The sequence below is a fragment of the Callorhinus ursinus genome, unplaced genomic scaffold, assembly GCF_003265705.2.
Source record: "Callorhinus ursinus isolate GAN/ISIS: 27379988/994484 unplaced genomic scaffold, GSC_fseal_2.0 scaffold8, whole genome shotgun sequence".
Taxonomy (NCBI): domain Eukaryota; kingdom Metazoa; phylum Chordata; class Mammalia; order Carnivora; family Otariidae; genus Callorhinus; species Callorhinus ursinus.
Window position 1 is genome coordinate 44,733,586 of NW_027397070.1, and position 20,638 is coordinate 44,754,223.

The 20,638-nt window shown below is 48.7% G+C and overlaps 1 protein-coding gene across 19 annotated transcripts in view; it reads left to right on the forward strand.

Annotated features, from left to right (window-relative positions):
• RGS6 (regulator of G protein signaling 6) overlaps positions 1 to 20,638 on the forward strand; it is a 647,729-nt gene that overhangs the window by 520,736 nt on the left and 106,355 nt on the right. For 6 of the 19 annotated variants that reach the window (XM_073895513.1, XM_073895514.1, XM_073895509.1 and 3 more), the window contains exon 16: positions 11,494 to 11,583. In XM_073895513.1, the coding sequence (XP_073751614.1) occupies positions 11,494 to 11,583 (90 nt within the window). Of the gene's footprint in view, positions 1 to 11,493; positions 11,584 to 12,726; positions 13,465 to 13,486; positions 13,550 to 15,372; positions 18,888 to 20,638 lie in introns of those variants that run through there. The other 13 variants (XM_073895502.1, XM_025869747.2, XM_073895503.1 and 10 more) reach the window with 8 other exon arrangements.

A 20,638-nucleotide genomic window follows, 5' to 3' on the forward strand; every position in this document is an offset into this window, starting at 1 on the left:
TCTCTCTCTCTCTCTCTCTCTGACAAATAAATAAAATCTTAAAAAAATAAATAAAATAAAATAAAATCAGAATCCAAATCAGGCCCACACATTGCTGCATATTGACATGTCTTTCACATGCCTTTTAATCTATAGGTTTCTTTTATATCCCTCTACTGCCCTCCCTGCCCCCTTGTAATTTATTTCATGAAGAAATTGTATTCTTTGTCCTGAAGAGATTCCCACAGCCTGGATTTTTTTTTTTTTTATTGCAACCCTGTGGTGCTGTTTAACATGTTCTTCTATCCTCTGTATTTCCTACAAATTAGTAGTTTGATTTAGATATTTAATTGGATTTACATTTAATGTCTGTGGGCAAAAATGCTTCATAAGTCATGTTGTGCTCTCTTGTCAGAAGGCACATAAGGTCTAGTTTTCTCTCTTTTTGTGATTTTTAGCAATTATCAATGTTTATTGCTTAGATCCATTGTTAATTACTTCATTTACTAGCTGAAATACAAATAATCAAATATATCTCCTATTAGATCGTCCAATAATACAATTTATATAGGAAAGATAGGATAAGTGTTTGTTTCTTTCCCTTTATTTCTTAGTTTTCAAAATAATGAGTGGTTTACTATCATCTTCTAATGGTGACCGATTAGGGTTTTCTGTTTTGCTTTTAGTATCTTTGTAAACTCATAGTTCTAAACATATTTGATGTGTTTTAGTCCATTTGTTTATTATTTTGTTAAGACTTGGATTGTGCCATCTCTGTCAATGGCTCCTTTTTACATGATCCTGGTAGTCTTTGATGTCATCCAAATAGCAAGGAAGCTAAGATGTTCCAGGCCTTGCCCCAGACCTGGAATCAGCCATTTCTGCAAGGACCACTGGTTTCTCTTAGTGGGACATGGTTCTTAGAGACCATAATCTAGGCACTTGGAGGTGCTTATTGTTCCTGGGCTAGTCATCCTTTCTAGACCTTTTCAGTGGACAGAGCTAGGAAACTAGTGGTTGTTGGTGGTGATTAAAAATACATCATAAGTTCAAACTGATACTTTCTATTCAAATTGAAAAGAACTGGGGATTTTATTTAACCTCTTCTTTTTATATTTGTGCCTCCTTTGTTTATGCTGAGACTCTTGGTTCTCAAGGATGCCAGAGGTGATGTCCTAGTACTTCACATCATTACTCATGCACTTTCTCCTGCCTTACCACAGAGCAGCCTCAGAACTCCAGTGCCCACACTAGAAGCAACAAGATGATTATTGCCTGGTTCTTTAATTGTTGCATAGTATTCCATCGTATGGAAGCACCATAGTTTAGCCAACCAGTCCTCTCTTCTTGACTTTTATGTTCTTTCTAATTTGAGAAAGATTGGATAGGAAATCTTAGGAAGTCAACAGGTTGTGCCTTGACAAGTTTCTAAATACACAGCCTTCATTAGTACAGTGCTCTGCCATTGTTCAGGTACTTCCACAAACAGGATACCTCATTGTTGAAGCAGAGTGGACTCTTAGAGAGGATACTCAAAGCCTCTCTAAGTTCCTCATTATCTGTTAGGATTGGTCTCCTGTGAATTCAAATAAAACACTCTTTCTAAACAAACTTGTTTCAACCTGTTCCCTTTTGTTTCTTAAGTGTGTTTCCACCGTGAACACACAATATACTTCTAACTAGCAGTGTGACCTTGGGCAAGTTACTTCACTTCCCTGAGTCTTCCTTTCCTCATCTGTATGACAGAGATACAGGGGTCCCTACGCATGGGGGCAGAAAGGGGACCAGGTGAAATGAAGCACATCAACAACTAAAATGGTCTGGCCCACAGTAAGATAGAATAAACACTTACTATTTTATTTTCCTAATGTGATTAATATTTTTTATACCTTTATGTTTAACACGTTTGGTGAAAAAATTCAAATAATTGCATGTAATTTTAGCATCCAGAGATAATCCCCATTTTAGTGTATTTTTCTCCTCAATTTATGTGTACAAGGGGATTATGCAAATAGAGTTGATTCTATAGCCTGCCTTTTACACTAAACCAGGGTTTAATTAAAAAAAATAATAATAAAATAAAATTAAAAAAAAAACTTTTTCTGTAAAGGGCCAAACGGTATAAATTTTAGTCTTTGTGGGTCATATGGTCTGTGTCACCACTACTCAGTTCTGTGATATGAAAACAGCCACAGTGTAACAACATTACAATGTAAACAGCATAAAGGAGTGGATATGGCTATGTTCCAAAAAAAAATCTTTATTTATGGATACTGAAGGCTCAATTTCATATAATTTTTCATGAAATATTCTTTTTTATTTTTTCCAGCCATTTAAAAATGTAAAAACCATTCTTAGCTCAGGGCCAGACATGAGTTGGAGGCCTGTCACTTGAGACCCCTGTGCTAAACAGTATATCATAAAAATCACTGAAACACTTCAAGAAACCCAGAAAAAGGTAGAAGATAGCAGGTTGAGAGTGGTTAATCTTCCATTTCTTTGGGAGAGGAGGTCAGAGGGGCTCTGTTTTTGGTGCGGTAGCATGACAAACCCCATCTGCAAATGCGTCCGAGTGGGGGTTGGATGTCACCGATCAGACTGAGGAGAAGTCAGCAAGCCCCATGATGCTCAGACCTGGTCAGCACTGCTGCCTGCACCAGCTACACAGGTGTGGTTCAGAAGCTTCCAGGTGAGGAAAAGAGCTTAAAATCCTTAGCAGCCCATGACCAGCCTAGACTTGCTCTCAGATCTCCTGACCTGTGGGCCAAGCATCTGCTGCTCAGATCACACTGTCCCCGGATTGTTAGTTGTTGAGGGCTCGGTTGTCATGTTGAGAGCTGGGGAAACTCCTGTCTCTACAGAAGGGTCCAGCCAGGAAGCAGACCTGAGAGCTGATACTGCTTCTGCCACCTGCTTTGTCTAGGATTGCACATTTAAGTCTTAAGTTTGCTTTCCTCATTTTGCCTATCTGCAAAGTGGGAATAAGGATACCCAAGCCCTTTGAAATCCTCCCCTATGGGATCAGGAGCTGTGAGTGGCTTCTTCAGCTGGTCCCAAGGGTTCTCAGAAGCCCGCAACTGGGGTCAGAATGCCATAGAGCTGTGAGTGTGTACCCTACTATTAGGGTCAGTAGCCAAAATGGGTCAGCCAGATTTATGGGTTCCTTTGAAATGGGGACTGGGGGTGGGATGCCAGCTCTCTCCGAGGATTTTTTTTTTTTTTATCTGACCGCATGCATTGTTATAGCAAAGTCAATTGCCTGTGTTTGCTTCCTGTGGAAATATTTCACAAGACACCCCATCAGCATGGGCCCTGCATTTGCAACTTGTGTTTTACTGATCCATTTGGCATTTGGCTTTTTTGAAGATTTGGGCCAAGACCAAATCTTCCATAAAGGTCTGTGGGCTGTGACCATAGCCCTCAGCTGTTTGCTGTGTTGTTCCAATTTCACAGATTTGGCTTTGTAAGGGGAGAAAAAAAGAAAATGGGCCATGTTTGTTTGTTTGTTTTTAAAGGACTCCGTTCTTTACGCTAGGGATTGAAATCTCTGTTCTCAACCATGGAGCATCAGAGGACCTACATTGCCACTCACTTGCTATGTGGTCCCAGGCAAGAATCTTGACCTTTCATGCCTTAGATTTCTTATCTAGAAATTGGGGATGATGTCTTCCGTATAGCCCTCTAAGAATTTTTGAGAAACCAGATGAGCTAATGGCCCTGAAAAAATTTTTGAATAAGTAAAAAGTGCTACATATTTATGTGTGTGAATTCACAAAAATGAATGGCTCTAGTATTCCTAAGGTCTTCTAATTCCAAGCTAGACCAAGAAAGAATTCTTCTAAGATGTCTGCTCATCTAAGGAGGTCTTAGGAGAAAAATGCAGAAAAAGCATGTAGGAGCCAAATGCTGGGGGCCTCACGCGTCATCCTGAGGAATTCAAACTTTCTCACCCTGAAGATAGTAGGAAAGTGTGGAAGGCTTTGAGCTAAGAGAGGGTATCAGAGGGTGGTGGGCAGGGTGAGCTGGAGCAAGAGAGGTCTGAATCTTGGAGCATGTAATCTAAAGCTTTGCTGGTGGTTTTTGGAGGAGAGAATGAAACCACAGGAATTATTGAGAACCTAAGGCTTCCTCTTAGGGCGTTCACCTCTTTCCAGAGCCTCTGCAAGCTGCAGGAGGGAGATGAAAGTCAGCTGGCTGGCACAGTGGCTGCCTGGCTTCAATTTAAAAAGTCTTGGATGTTCCCAGGAATGTGTCACTGGGCCCATTTAATCATTCATCTATCTCCCCACCCATCTACTTCATGAACAGTCATTCTCCCATTCCAGTTGGGAGACCTTTACCTGTGAGCTGTGAAGTTCTATAGTGAGGGAAATTGCAAAGGAAGTAGGAGGCCTGGATGACTCTTGGCCATCAGGCAGAGCTTGTCTAAGAGCACACCATTCTTTACAAACAAAACAAAACAGGCCTGAGAAAATACTTCATTGAGATTGGATTGGATTGGAAATCCATCCATCAAATGGACTGACAGTTGAACTGGGCAGACCAACTCAGCCTTTAGCTCTGTTTCCTGCAGAACCCTGTGTTGGCTTCCTAGCTGTCCAAGCCCCACTGCTTTCCTGCCCTGCAGGAGCTGCTGAAACACTCCACTGAGGCCCCTCTGGGCCTTCCAGCACCTCAGGACTTCAAAGTCCTTTGATGAGAATTTGGTCTTCTTTACCTTTCATAAGTCCCCACAGCGCTAAAGTAATGCTCTGCCCACAGCTCAAATTTTTAAAAAATTTCCTTGACAACTCAGTCCAGAATCCCAATACTCTCAGCTGCACCTGTCATAGAAGAAAGAAGGACAATCTGTCCCTTGGCTTTCCGCTTTGAAAAATCTTGCCAAACAACCTTGGGGAACACATATAGTACGTGATCAATAAATACCAGTTAAATGGGAATATATAGATACATAGGAGGGACGCTTCCTTTAAGTAGACTTCAGTCTAAGTTCCTGAAACTCTACTCGGCCATCATCCATGCATGGCATGATCAAAGGGCAACCTCAAGACCAAGATGAGGATGGGTGATGAAAGAGACGAGAAATACACCAACAAGTCTACACCTCCTTTAAACAGACAGGAAGCCTCTAGTCAAAAGTCTCTATTATTATCTCATCTAAGATGTTTAAAAGCAACTTGATTAAGGAACTCGAGATTTCTGACATGTGCTTTGTTTAAAAGGCAAAAGCTTTGATGTGGAGTACACATCTGTGTTTGTCCCAGATTACTCACAAGTAGAAGTCTTTGCAGCCTGCTGAAGGCTGGTCACCTTTGCTCTGGTGGTGGAGCTGGTGGTATCGTGTGCCTGTATCACAAGACTGCACCAAGTTTCCTGATATTAATCCTCAATTGGAGGGCATTTCCTGGTAGATTTCCCATGCCAGACATAGTTTAATAAAGAATGCCATAGCATCGCTTGCTCCGGGAATTACTCACTTTATTCTGTGGGTGGTTTTATTTTAGTGAGATGAACAGCAGAGGGAGGGCTGCATTCTCCAAAAGAACAGATCCGTTGTTTGTGATCTGGTTCCGTTTATTACCACACAGACTAGTAGCTCCTAGAGAGAAGGCGCCAGAGAGCTAAATTCCAAAATTTCTTTGTTGATGCTTCAGAGCAGAGCTTGCCTGCATCAAACCCCATGACCTTGAAGAGGAAAAGGAAAACACTAGTCTGAGTTAATGCCCATGGTATTTGGGTAGGCAAAGGCAATACACAAAGCTGTCTTCAGAGCTACCTTTATCTACAGAATAGGGATTGAACAGCATCAAATGACTGCACCCTTTGGTCAGTTAAATTGAACATGTTGATACAGATGCTTCACGGGGTAAAGACAAATGAGAACTTGTTCTTATACTCTCTTATGATTTGAATGCTGCATTACATGGAAACAAGCATCCCCGTGTGCTGCTTAGAAGGACAAAGAAGTACAAACGGGGGCTTCTCATTTAAGATCCACATGATCCTGGGTGGGTCATCCAAAGCTTCTCCATGAGGACAACAAGCTATCACCTTCCCTGCAAGTGGGTGTCCCTACTGCATGGCATGATTTCTGTTCCCTCGCCTACATCTACTCCTCAGATACTGATTTAGGACTCACCTCAGGTCCTTACCACTGTGCAGTCCCATCTTGTGTTCTCCTGCAGGATTCATGTTGAAACAAGTGCTAATTTCCCCTAGGCCTCAGCTAACCATGCCTAGGGTCTAAAGACCTCTGGTTTACAATATCCAAGAGTCTCTTGAAAGGGATCTCCTGGGTGACTTGCTTTGATACAGACCTGCTGCTTATGGCTTACCAAGAGCCCAGTCAGGCCCCAGAGCTCTGCCAGGTCAGGACCTTCCTTCTGGTATGGGAGGCAAGTTGTACACAGTCTGTGAGGTAAGAAACCTGAGCCCGTTGCCCTGAGTGACCCAGCCGTCACCATCACCGATGGCAGAGGTAGTAAATGGCTCTCAAAGGGCAGCTCATCTACTACCAGGATGATTCAGATCAGGACACGAGAGGAGACCCCTAATGTTTCTGCCAACGACACATTGAGGACCTCTTGTCCCAGTCACGCAGCGCTGGCTCCCCCCAACACTCCAACTCAAAGACAATGAAAAGCAACATGTTGCCCGGGAAGAGTGTGAGCTTTGGAGTCACATAGTTCTGGGTTCAAATCCTAGCTCTGTACTTGGACCAGTCACTTAACTTTTTAGAGTTTCAGAATCCACATCTATAAATTGGGGTTGTTTCAATCTAAGCACTGATTCAGAGCAAACAACAGCAACAAAAATAATGTTTTAGAGCAAACAACAGCAACCAAATAATGGCTCTGCTTCACCTTTCCTCCCACCCCAGGGATCCTGCAGTCTTCGGGCTCACGCCCATGTCATCCCTAGCAAGGACAGTCACAACATGAAGGCCAATTATTATTATTACTTTACATGTATAGAGTTTTTATGGTGCTTTCACTTCTATTTCCTCATTTAATTGTGTGATAGGCAGGGCCCGGTCCTGTACACCCCCAGGTCTTCGGAAGTTGCTGATGGGAGTAGGCCCACTGCAAGGAGCCACGCAAGTAAGCCCTAAATCCTACTGAACATTCACGAGTGGCTGGGACCTTTGGCTCCCAGCCCAGTCTTGCTTCCACCTATCTGCCCAGCAACATCCCATTCTACACCACAGCCTCATCTTCCTCCAAGGGATTGTGATGGACCCAGCAGTCCCCAAAGTCTGGATGTTGTTCCAGGAAGTCTGGGTGTGGAGGGCAGAGATGAGGCCCATATCTCTGCAAAAAGAAAAATAGGACACTTAAAAATCCCAAGAAGGGCTCTTGGCAGCTGTGCAATGCTCCAGTTGAGTGGTTTCCCACTCCAGGAGGATGTTCGAAAGCTGGGAAATGAGATCGTAGCAGTTTTAGGGACCCACAGCAAAGAGGAGGACATGAGGGTGCTCTTAAGTAAGTCAGCTGCTCCAGCATGTTTGGGGCCCAAGGCCCCAGGCATTTGTCTGATTACCTTCCCCAGTGCTTGTGAGGGTCACTGTGTTTTGCCTAAAAATAAAGGAGATTTCCAAATGAGGACTATCACAGCAAAACATTGATTTGAAGCAGGTGTGGTTTTGAGACAGCTTGCACTTCTTGTTCCTTCCAGTGCCCACATGTGTCTCACACCCTCCTGGTTCCAGTTGTTGCTTCCGCCTTAATATCCCAGGCAAGTGGAGCTCCCCATCCCAACCCTGGGCCCAAAAAGGGAGACGCGGGTGGAATGTCTCATCAGGGCGACAACGCTGTGCTATAACAGTCAGCCGCTACAGGGGCGTGATTCCCTCCCCATGCTGAGAACTCTGGCTAAGAGGTTCAGTAGGATTTAGGGCCCTGGAGCGTCAGTTGCTCAGCCTATGGAGAACCGTCCTCACCCTCCCATGTGTCAGGAAGGCAGATGTGGACCTGCTAGTTCTGCTTGTTCATAGTTAACTCAGCTATCTTTTTTTGAGGGGGAGAAGGCATAAGGAGGAGGGAGGAAGGGAGGAAAGGAATGAAAAAGGAGAAAGAGGAAGGGAAGGAGCAAAGGATGGGAAGAGAAGACAAGACAAGAAAAGGCAAAGAAGAAAAGAGAAGACAAAACTTCTTTTTCTCTAGCCCCTGAGGAATTTTGTCAGTGAGGGCTTCCTGGTTTTGCCAGTGGCTCTTTGCAGATTCTGGATATACATTTCCCTTAAGACTGGTTGTCTTCAGAGCAGGGGAAACAAACCGGAACCTCCCATAAATCAGTAGAGGTCACTGCCAAGAGCTTTGTACACTTGCTGTCCCTGGCAGCGATAAACTCATTGCATTTGGGAACTGGCCAAAGACCCTGAGTCCCATCTTAATTCTCATTCCCAGAAAAACCTCAGCGCTCCATTCACCCACCCCCTGTTTACTGTCTTTGTGCTTCTTAGACAAAGCTGGCAAGGAGGAAGAAACAGAGTTCCATAACTGGGTCTCTTAAAGGCCCCATTTCTTGGCTTGGTGGAGCAGAGGAGGGTAGGGGAGAGTCATGGATCTCTAGACTGTGGGAAAGAGAGGCCCAGAGGGGGTGGGGGGACATACCCTACTCTGGCAGAGTGGGTCATCCCATATACACCCATTCCCAGCACCCTGTGCTCACACTTCGTCTTTGGAGTCCTTAGCTCAAATACATCCCCAGGTCTACAAAAGTTGCTGATGGGAGTAAGCCCACTGCAAGGAGCCACGCAAAATTCACGAGTGGCTGGGACCTGAGACTGCTTTGGGAGTTGTAGCCTATCACTTTTGTGCATCCATCCTGCCTCGTACATCTAAGCTTTATGACGGCAGGGACTTAGTCTGTCTTGTTCAGGCTGTCACCTCAATGCCTGACAGAGTGTTCGTACCTAGTAGATGCTCATTAAACATTTGCTGACTCTGTGACTAAATGTTCAGACATCTGCTTTATCCTGCTCTTTTTTAATTGACAAATTCTTTCTTTTAATGGACCAGGCTTTTCCATCCCACAGTGAGGGTGGAGGAATTAGCTAGATCAGGGGTGGAATTTGTTGCCACGGCCAGAAGTGCTGGACCAGGAGAGATCTCCTTACTTCTCTTGAGGCAGTAGAGGGGTATTTTGTGAGGTAGACCTGGGATCTAGATTCATCTGAGAAGCCAGGATAAGAAGCAGGGACCAGTTACCTTGGAGAGGGGTTTGGAGAGGATCCAGGCATGGGTGATAGGTCTCTCCCTATGACTCAGGAGCCACCTGCCTCTGTCAGCCAGACACAAGCAATGCCTGAGACAAGAAGAAAGAGACAGTGAGTCATTAACATTTGTACCTATGGTTTAAATGGTAGAACAATTGAAAGAGACCACACATGAAAACAAAGACCAATGCAGCGCCTCAGCCTAGGCTCTGAGACCATTAGAGATGACCCGAGATGCTCCCATGTGGATTCCTTCGAGCTGAGTGCCAGCCCCACTGCCCTTCCACGCAGAGGGCAGGAACTGACGTGAGCAGAAAGCACAAGTATGGCGCCTGCAAACTCGCCGGATGTTACTCACACAAGCACGTCAGTGAACCTGTCAACAGTGTCACTAACATTGAACCCTGTGCTGGACGCTGTACCCATACAAGAGATAAAGACATATTGTTCCTACCCTCAAGGAACTTACCCTAAAGTGGGCTGGATTTTTGTCTGAAATTTGCAGGAAAACACTAGGTGAAGCATGTTCTCACTAAGTTTATAAAATGCACCACATCTGGATTATCAAAGTCGGTTCAGATCCAAGCCACTGTTGAATTTTGCTTGGCTCCTTGCAGTGGGCCATCCCATTAGCCAGCTTGCACCCTGCTTTTGTAAATATGGGGGCATCACAGGAAGAATCATGCTGGTGCCCAAGCTGAAGATGAGTTGGAGAAGGATCCACTCATGACCAAGGACTTGCTTGCTTTCTGCTCCCACTTTCTTTTGAGGTGGGAAGGGAGAGGCTCCCAGCAAGCCCTCACCATTGCCCCGGGTTCCTCTGGGTTGCAACAGCATCCTGGCCAGGCATCTATAAAATGTGCCCCCCCGGTGAGGGGAGGCTACCCTTCCTCCATCCTCCCCTGGGAGGCAAGTACCCAAGGAGGAGGTCCTTAATGACCAGTCTCACCTCTCAACTGAGCACTCTCTCCTCACTGACCAGCTCTTAATTCCCCCGAGCCCCGAGGCCCTTGTCCACCTTCATGGAATGAACAATGCTTGTGTATAAGAGAAGATGCTTCCTCTACCAGGCCAGCCTCTGCCAGCAATCCCATCCTCCCTAGTGGAAGCCCACCATTCCTCTTAACAGGCCCTCTCTTGGGACAGCCAGGCTCTTCTGGACCACGGAGCCACATTTATCCCCTCACGACTGATAAATAATGTTTTTCAACAAACGCCCTCTTTTAAGGTACCAGACTTACCCTGCCCTTGGTGAGGACAGATCTGTGAGGAAGGGCCCGCAGACTATAAGAATCAGCTGGAAGTCAAGGGTGAAATCCATCACCAAGGCCAGAATGCAAATGCCTCTAGAAGCCTGGGCGAAGAAGAGAGGGCAGCACGCCACAGCATCTGCCCCTCCTGGATGTAAGCCTTAGGGCAGGCGTATTTGCTCACATGCCCTGTAAATGGTTGCCAACGGCACCCTCCCAGGATAGGAGGGTGGCTCTAACATGCACAACTGACCTAATTGCACCGTGGCCTGTGGAGTTCTTTTTTTTTTTTTAATTAAGCTTTTTAATTCACATGCAGCTGTAAGACATACAGAAATGTACCAGTTACCCAGTTTCCCATAATGGTAACATCTGCAGAACCATAGTATGATATCACAACCCTGATGTTGACATTGCTACAACCACCAAGTGTATCAGATTTCTCAGTTTTACTTGTACTGTTGCGTGTGTATGTGTGTATGTGTTTAATTCTGTACAGCACCATCACCCCAAGCATCCTTCATATTGTCTTTGATAACCACACCCTTCCCTACCCCCTCCCATCCTTAGCCCCTGGCAACCACTCATCTGTTGTCTAGTTCTATACTTTGTCATTTTAAGAATGTTATACCAATGGAATCATCCACTATGTAACCTTCTGGGGATTGGCTCTTTCACTCATCATAATTCCCTCGAGATCCACCCAAGTGGTTGGGTGTACCAGTACTTTGTTTCTTCTCACTGCTGTGCCTGTGGTTTTAATCATTAAACAATATTGCATCTCGACATGGCGCCAAGGCCCAATTACAAAGCCTTTGGGACATGATCCTCGAGGAGATTTTATTCTAAGGGAGAAAATATATTTTGTTTGGTGTTTCTGGGTGGGAAAAGAAAACAAAGCAAACATATCACAAGCAAACATAGATCCATGCAAGCATACCCCAGTTTGTCTCTTTCCTAAAACAGTGGCCAGTTGGGTTGTGACTCCTCGTCCTTAGCAGTGGCTGACTGTTCTCTCTTGTGTCTTCCCGCCTCCGTCCTTCCCAGGAACACATCTACAAGTTGATGAAGAGTGACAGCTATGCCCGCTTCCTCCGGTCAAACGCTTACCAGGACCTCCTGCTGGCCAAGAAGAAGGTAGATCTTTGGGAAGGGCAGGCCTGCCTTTCTTAGCACTGTTGACCCTTACCTGCTGCTTGCTGCTGGCGTCAGATGACAGTATCATCCCTTGGGTTTTATTTATTTTCTCTTTTCTTCTTTCCCTTTTCTATCTGCTCCCCCTCCAAGGGAAGACACACGAGTAGAATCGTCACCATCCCAGTGCACCCCCAAGGTCCAGGCTGTGGCATCCTGTCTCCAAGTCCCATTACCTTGGCCTGCACATTCTGCCCACAGCAGGGAGTGTGACCAAATACTAAGGCCACAGTGGCTCAGCCCAAGAGTTCAGGACTGGCGGTGACGCCCTCGAATCCCTTAGGAAACCAGAAAGAGCCCCTCACTGCAAAGTCCTGCCCCCTTCACCCCAGACTTTAGATAAAGTCTCACCAGCTCAGCGGTGAGGATGAGGCACGGATCAGGGCAACCCCCTCACTGGGTAGAAAACCTTACAGGTTTCAAGCCCTCCGCCCATCCCCAATCTAGCCCCAGAAGTCACTGGTGCAATCGTCCCCTCCTTGATGCCCCACAGTGTTTGCCTTATCTTTCAGCCATGAAATAACTGCACTCTAGCTTCGTATGCCTCTTCCCCTCAGAGTCAAGCCATGATTCCCTGCAGCCCTTGGCCTCTGGATTGGGGGGGCCCCAGGGACCCTCAGCATGTAGGTGACGAGGGGCAGCTGAAGCAGGAAGAACTCAGCTGGATTTCTGGGAGGAGGGAAGGAAGAGACAGGAGGGGCCCGGGGTCTGGGAAAGGGGAGGCAGGAGAGATGGTCCGGGATTCCTGTATGCCTGCAAACCTTCTGCGCTCTGCAGCTCGGCTCCAAGGCCCCCGTGTGGTTAAGTGTGGCTCTCCTTGCACCCAAATCCACAACGTCCATGCCACGCCGCTTAGGACTACGGGCATCCCCTCGGCCCCCCTCGCAGCCTGCCGAGCCCAGTCCCGAAGCTTGCGGTTGTCCACCCACACGCCCTCTGTCGGCTGCCTCTCCCGGCCACGCAGCCCTCTTTGTGTACTGTCTGTCTGTCTCCCTCGTGTGCCAGGACCCTGTCTGCGCATCCAGTTGGTACCCTCTTAACTCCAGAGTCTAGAAAAACATTTATATCCTGTTCTCCTGCCCTTAGGTAGCCCTGAGAATATCCCCGAGAGTCTGAGGAAGGAAAAGGGACTTCTGGAACGCCCAGACTGTCAGAAACCCAGCTTTATTGGTTGCCTGCACTCCTTCCATCAAGTGTCACTACTTGATGGAAAATGTGAAGCCTGGCCTCTTGCCAGCTCCCTTGCAGGAGGGTGTAGGTATTGGGGCTCTGATGGAGGGGAGCATCAGATGCCCATTTTTTCAAGAAAAGCTATGGACACTTCTGGTATCTCCAACCCAGATCTCATGGGAGAAGGTCAAAATGAATGTTCCTATTTCTCGTGGCTCAAGACCCTGAACTGATCACAGTTTGGAAAAATTCTAAGGTTCTAGCAGTCTGGCTCATCTGGAGCCATCTACATACACAGAAGAGTCCAGAGGCCATTCAGTCCTCTTATGGGTCTGAACACAAAGGGGAAACACCCTCCAGCTCAGGGAGTGGAACTGATACACCTGCGCCCACAGGTCCTCCCATAAGGGGAGAACTTCTCAAAGGAGATCCCTCATGTGAGGAAGGGACCCATGGCTTGCCTGTGAAATGTTACATGTGAAACTGATTAGAATCAGCCTCCCAGCCCCCAAATGAAGGGATGTTCTTTGGCAGAAAAGCTCTTGCAGATGCCAACACCCTTGCAATATCCAGGGGTTAATTGTTTCCAAAAAACAGTGACAATACCTACTTTTTCTTCCATTTCTCCCTGAGAGTCTCCAGGTGTGGATTGGAGTTGTAACTCGGTATTTTTCAGGTAGGCCTAGAAGTACCCTGATGTCAGAGATTGGCTTGCTGTGTGATATCAATGTCCAGGTCATAAAGGTATGTGAGGGTCCCACGCTCTAGCTACGAGAGGGGACCTAGGTCCCACCCCACTTTTCTGCTTTTCCATCTCATGATGGAGTCTGGAACCACAGCCTCCTGAACCTTCATCCCTAGTTCATCCTCTGTCCTAATATTGTCAAAGATAAGGTTAGCTGCTGTGGCAGACCAGGTTCTCAAGGGGCCGGTGAGCTGGGTTTCGAGGGCTCCTCCAGGACATGCAAGGCAGGAACCCGAATGAGTCAGGCCGATGGCAACCCTCTGTGAGCAGCAACCCAGTAGCCATAGGACAAGAATGACAGGCACACCGTGCTAGCTGCAGGGCCCAGGACCAGCCTGACCCCAGCCGAGTGTGTGCCGCCTGGGCCGCGCACAGGATGGAAGCTGAGTCCCGCCGTCCCCAGAGCCGAGACTTGGTACGGTAACCTTCGGCTCCTTGTGTGAGGGGAAAGACCAGCCTGGCTCTGCCATGGTGTGTCGTGTGTGTGTGTGTGTGTGTGTGTGTGTGTGTGTGTGTGTGTGTGTGTGTTGTGTTTTCCTTCTGCGATGTCCTGTCTCCCCGCAGCCAGGGGAAGGGATAGGGGTGTGACCACCAACAAAGAAGCCCTCTGACCTTGACCGCACAGACAGATGGCTGCCCTTTGCCCACCCCTCTGCTTTTGGCACCCTGCAGACCCACAGGCACCTGGCTGCTTCTTCAGCTCTCTGGTTTCCATTTTTGCTGGGTGTGTGTGTGTGTGTGTGTGTGTGTGTGTGTGTGTGTCCATGTGAGTGACTCTACTCTCCAAATTTCCCAGTCTCAGACTCAGGACCCTGGAACAGGGCTCTAGGATCAACTAGCCAGTATTTGGGTTGTAATTCTCTACCAAACCTCTTCGCAAAGCAGGAAACTTAGGGAAAGCGTCAGGTGCACACCACACCCTCCTCTCCTCCTATGGTAGTGTGTGGTAGTGAGCGACTAGGCCTGGAGAGAGGATTCAAGGGCTTTGCCTCTTGCCCCTGGCAGGGGCTCCTTAACTAAGAGTTCTCCACGGGGGTCCCTGAGCCTCCTGTAGCCGGCCCTGCGTAAACCTCAGAAGGGGTCACCTGCCTACATACCGAGAGAGCACTTTCTGTCCGAAACACTCCTTCTGAGGCCCAAGACCCTATGTCAACAGAGAGGACGTGGGTAGACCCTCCTTGCTCTAAGGACGCAGAATGAAAGTCAACAGGGGCCCAGTAGGAAGTCACTGCGGTGAGCAAACTTTCTGGCTGCGTCTGGGTGGGGAAAAATCTCAGAGTCCTAAGCCCGACTCCCAGAGGCGTTGATGACCTCACCTTGCCCACGGCCACTTGCTGATGTCCCCTCAGGATCCCCTGCCTACACCCAGCCTTCAGGAGTCTGTTCTGGGTCCCCACTTGGGGCCCCCAGGTGTCTGCCTGCAGCCTCAGGAACACAAACCAGGGGCTCCAGCCCACGAGCACAGCCAGTGGGAAGCAGGGAGCAGACAGCTCCCAAGGGCGGACGGTGGCTCAAGCAAAGGCACAGAGGCTCCGACTCCGAGCCCTACAGCACCACCGATGGCCCCTTAGAAGCAAACACGCCTCTCTCCTAACTGCGCCACAGAGGCAGCACCATCTCTGGCGGGCTTCCGTTCGCTGTCTCTCCCGCTGACTCTCACCTACAGCGCTGGCTGCTTCTCTTTTCCCGTTTTTTCGCCCTGTTTTGCTGTTGTTTTTGTTCGTTAGCTGCCGCTGCTGCTGTTTGGAAACCACATGTAAGCTGAAGAGTTTTTTTTTTCTGTATTTTTCTCCCTACTTTTTTTTCCCCCCCTAAAGCCAGAAAGTGAGCAAGGTCGTAGAACTTCCTTAGAAAAGTTCACTCGCAGTGTGGTAAGTTCAGCTGGTTTTCTTCCCTCAACGTTTCTTCTGGTTTTTCTTTGTTTCTTCAATTTTTTTGTTGTTGGTTGTCGTTTCCTTCGGGGTGGGAGGGAGTCCAGTGCTTTCCCCACTCAATACACCCTTTTTCTTTTGCGAGCGTCTGCGGCTTCTCTTCTAGGGATGGGTTTGCAAACCCCAAGCAGCTCCCTCTGCAGAAGGTGCACACACAGCTGCCCAGCCTCGGGCCTCGCATTTGATCTTCTGCTTGGGGCTTTGAGGAGGAAGGACCCTGCTGCCCTTGGGGCTGCACAGCGTGTGCATCTTCCGCAGCAGCCCAGGGAGAAGGCCATCGAACTGTACCATGAAATAAATTGGCTCAGAACCATAGCTCATCTAAAAAAAAAAAGAGAGAGAGAGAGAGAGAGAGAGAGAGAGAAAATTCCAAATTTCCCTCTGTGAGCTCTAGCAATCACGCAGGTGCAGGTCGGGAGCCGATGCTTCTCTGTAGTGGCTTTTGCGGGTGCAGAAGGTGGCCGTGCTGCATGGGCCCTGGCGATGCCGTCTAGCTGGCGTGTGTGTTGGTGGCCTCTGCATGAGATCCGACATCCCTTACAGTCCCCGTCAGCCTCATCCGCAGAGCGGGACAGGGAGAGAAAGGCAGTAGCCGTAGGGTGGAGGAGGAAGCAAGTCCCCGCACTGTTCCTGTGCTCCCCAGGGCAAGGCCTTATCAAGCTCCCGGGGCCTTGACTGTGACGGAGGGCGTAAAGGTGGGCTACGGGTTCACTCTTCTTGTACGGGAGTGGCCTGTTTCTCATGCACATCCAGCTTCGAGGGGGGTAGAGAGCAACACAGTGGCAGATAGGAGACCCCGTGGTAAGAGCACTGAATGAGTAGGGCCTTCCCCGTGGTGCCTGGTGGAGGTTCTGTCCTGTGGTCTGGAGAACAGCGCAGACCCACCTCTCCTCTTCCTACCATTCTCCCCAAGATCCGAGCACAGGGCTTAGTGTACAGGAAGGCCTTGGTCTCGTTCATTCACTCGCTCATCAAAAACAAGCTGCTGAGTTCATGGGGCCCAGCCTGCACTGTTAACATCAAACCAGTGAGTAGCAAAATGGCAGCCAGGGAACAGGACTCCCATGCATGGAACTGGCCCCACTCCTCTTGCCAAAGGACAGAAATCCGCTGATGCTGACTTGCCCTTTTCTTCCCCCTCTGTTGAAGGTCCTTGTAAACCTGACTACCCTCGGGTGATCTATATCTTTACTTCATCTTTTTCACATAAATTCTAAGAATTCTGGGTTGAAAGCAACCTGTCATAGCTAGATGCATTTTAACGGAATTTAAACATGATTTTGAATCTGCTAGATGTAAACATTACAATAGCTGTGGTAGGGGACGATTAAAATATGAGTGCTCGTCCCTTCTCTTCTTTGGTCCTCTCTCTCTCTCTGGCCTTTCCTCATGAGAAATCAGAACTTGCTGAATGGAAGACCTGCTGGTCCCTGGTGTGTCTTTGTGGCTGGTTTGCCATGCCTATGTGGCTTCACACACCAAGAAGGTGCCATAGGCTCTCAGGCAAGGCCTACAGGAGTTTCTCCACCCCTGAGGCCCTATGGAGAATGGTGGGAACCCACCCTTCCCTATTGCTTTTGAGGTGCACACTGTGGGTAGAGGATGTTTAAGGACTTTGTTGACAAACCCAGAGTGTACTGGGAGGCCAGGTGGACCACTGGGTGCAAACTGCAGGAGAGGAGAACTCCCATAGCCCTGTGGAGGCCCTTCAGGTAGACCTTGTAGGCTGAGGGTGTGAGAGAGGAAGGCTGGTACCCGGACAAGATGTTCAAACATCTCCAGGCTGCTTTTCACAAGAAGTGGGTATTGGGAAAGGCAAGAATGATCTCAATGAAGCTCTGTGAAGAGCTTTTAATGATGTCTTTTCATCCCAGAAGTAGTGTTGGGTCAGTGGTTCTGCAAAGTCTGTTAACAAAGAATTTAGAACAAGAAAATACCAGACACCTTCCAAGTGTCTCAAGTGTGCATGTGGGACAAATTACAGAGATGTTTTCAGGGCTAGCTGAAGGAGAAAAATCTTCCAAGCTCCTGAGATTTTTAGCATCTATATGATAAAAGGTCCAAACTTCAAAAAAAGTTTATAAATTCCCTGCTGTTCTTTTGTGAAGACTCTAATGGGCGGTGCATTCCGATCTTTTGGGTTCCAGTGGTGGAAATGGATTTGCACTGATGCAGCCATGTTACATGTGCTCTGGGGCAACACCACCTACCCACAAGATGTGGCTGTGTCTGAGGAAATGGTCTATGACTGTAGAGTAGTGGCAACTCTCAGAGTACTTGAGGCTGGAACCCAAGAACTTGGTCTAAAACATCCCAGTGTTCTAATCAAATGGAATTAACCAACCAACCAAGATGCTTTTCAATCTGGTAGCCATTTTCTATCAAAGTGCTAGATCTCTCTAAAGGGAATCTATATGAATATGTCATCTCCTACCTCCTGCAAACTATAAAACTCAATGAAAGACTAGTTGAATAGTCGCTTTCCCATGTTGCTGGGAAAGATGTGTAAAAAGACCATCCATGTCATGGGACTAATAATGGAAAAAGGAGTAAAGCTACACAGTTCATGGACCAAGGATGTGGACCAGCTGCCATTTAGGACTAATTGGTGGCAAGAGGCCTGGATCCAGGTGGTTGGATAGCTCAGTCGGCTGTTCTCCCATGCCAATGTCCTTTCTTGTCTTGGTAAAAGAGAAACCTTTGGAGAAAGCAAATTGTTCTTTCCAAGTCTTAAGACGTATTATGACATGGAGGGATTATTTGTTAAAGGCCAGAGGTGGCCCCTTCTACAGGAGATGCTAAGGAGTAGTTTCATGTGGTTCATCAGCAAAACCTGGGGCCATGCTAGTTTGGCTGCAGAAGGAACCTTGCAATCCCCAGTAGAGGCAATGCTGCATGAGCTTCTCCTTCCAATGGAAACTTGATTCTGAGTCACCCAGAACTTGAGTATATACAGTGCAGTTATCAGGGGATATGCTGTGCTGAACATCATGTAGTTGGGGCCACTGGAGCCACAGGGCCCGCACAAAGTCCTGCTGATATGACAGGAAGGCTCAGGTCTAAGACTGAAAGTCTATGGCATAGTGCAACTAGTCCATGTTGTACCTTCATTCAAAACAGAAGACAGGACTCCTCCGATGGGCCCCAAGCCCCACAGATGGCCAGCACGGTATGGGCTAGATTTCAGCCCCTACTTGACCTTCAGCTGCCCTTGGGCAGTGAATGACCCACACCACTGCACATGGTGGGGGCCTGGTCCGAGGAGGCCCAGTCCAAGAACTCTAACCTACAGCAGCCTCACAAGGTCAGGGGGGCCTACACATGGTTTCAGGTTATATGAACCCAGCCTATCTCCCCCGAGTCCTGTGCGCTGGGAGGCTTCCTTTCACTACGGCTGTAAAACACGAAAGCCCCAGGGGAAAACATGAGGTGCATCACTGTGGCTCACGTTTGCATCTCCGTCCCCCTCCTCTGATTCCTTCTGCGGGGTCCTGGTGTGACCGCCTGGTGGAGCAGGGGACTTCTCCAACTCAAGACCACTCCCTACCGCTCAGCGCCCAGCAGCCTGCCCGTTCTCTGCCATCCTCCTGGTTCTGCTGCGGACAGATGACAAGGCGGATGTGAGGGTGGCCAGAGCAGAAAGGCTTGCTGCCCCCTTGCTCTCTCTTAGGCATGCTCATTCCCTCGGGGCCTCCCGAGAGTGGGGAGGGCCCTGCCGCGGGCTGACTCTGACACAGAGGCCCCAGGATGCCTAGGAGGAGGGCGAGAGGAAGCAAAGCTCCTTCCGCCAAGGCTCAGCAGCGGCCATTTGGTTGTCGCTTTCTGGGTGCTGGCCAAAGCTACCTGGGGAGGAGAAGCCAGAGAAGGTCTGCTTCTCGTGTACAGTTCTGTGGAAGCAGCCTCAGGGAGTGATGCACTCGAAGGGGGTCAGCAACAGGCAGCAGCCTCCCTGGAGGCTTCCACCTGGGCCTGGGGGTTCGGCTGAAGCCCCAGCTGCCCCCTTGAGAGCTTCATCAGCCGGGGCCTCAGGCTCCAAAGATGGGAAATGGGCTTGCTGGTGCCTGAGCAGGCACCGGAAGCCCCAGAGGGGAGCAGAGATGAGGACCAGGTATTCACCCACCTAAGAGAACTCGGCAGTGGAGCTTCGTCAAGGTTCTCCTTGGAACTGAAACCACAGGGCCGGAAGCTCAGGGTGCCTGGCCTGTCCCCAGTGGCATCTCCACAACAGGCGGCAAGGCATGCGACAGGAAAGTCAGGCGGGGACCAGGAAGTTCTGGGAGCCAGCTGTCGCCCACCCGCCTTCGCCCCTCCCTCCCTTTCCCTCTCTTCCCGCCCCCTCCCTCTCTTCCCTCCCTGGCCATGAGGAAAGCTGAGGGAGGAAAAGTCAGCAGCTCACCTCGCCGCCTTTCCAGGCAGTACTGCAGGAAGAAACCCCAGCTCCGGACCCAGATGCTGCACAGGAAGTAGAAGGCTGAGGCTCCGGGCAGAGGGGGTATCGGGCGGCTCAGCAGGAGCGGCTCCTTCCCCCAGGAGGCTGGTCCCCCTCCCCCTCAGCGTGTCATGGAAGACAGCCACCCACCCCCAGGGAATGTGTTCTCAAATACCTAGACTCAGCAGAGCCCCCAAAGGGCTTTGACCTCAGTCAAAAAAAAAAAAAAAAAAATCCTTTTGGGCTTCCAGCAGAGGACTCTTGGCTACAAATCTTTACATAGGGTTGGTTTTGATTGCAAAACCTGGAGCCCCTCTGGAACCGCTGAGTCGGACTGTCGTTCTAGGCTCTCCTACTTCAGAGCCCTGAGGCCCAGCAATAGTGAAACCGTGGCCTGCCCAGAGATGGAGATGGACTTCCATGGTAGATTTTGGGAAGGAAAGCATAGAATCCTGCCTCTCTTGAGCAGTGAGGACTTCTGGGACCCTGTGGAACTTGTCAGCAGGCAGAGTGGCCCCTGCTTCTAGACACAGTTTGCTAGCTGTGCAACCTCAGGCAAATCGTTAGCCTTCTCTGAGCCCTGGTTTCCTCCTAAATACAATGGCATGGACTAAATAATCTCTACAGACTTTTCCAGCTGGGAGTGTCCATAGGTCTGTGCTGCTTTCTAGGCTAAGATTCCTGAATTGTGCTAATCATCCCTCAGACTGAGCGAAGAGCTGC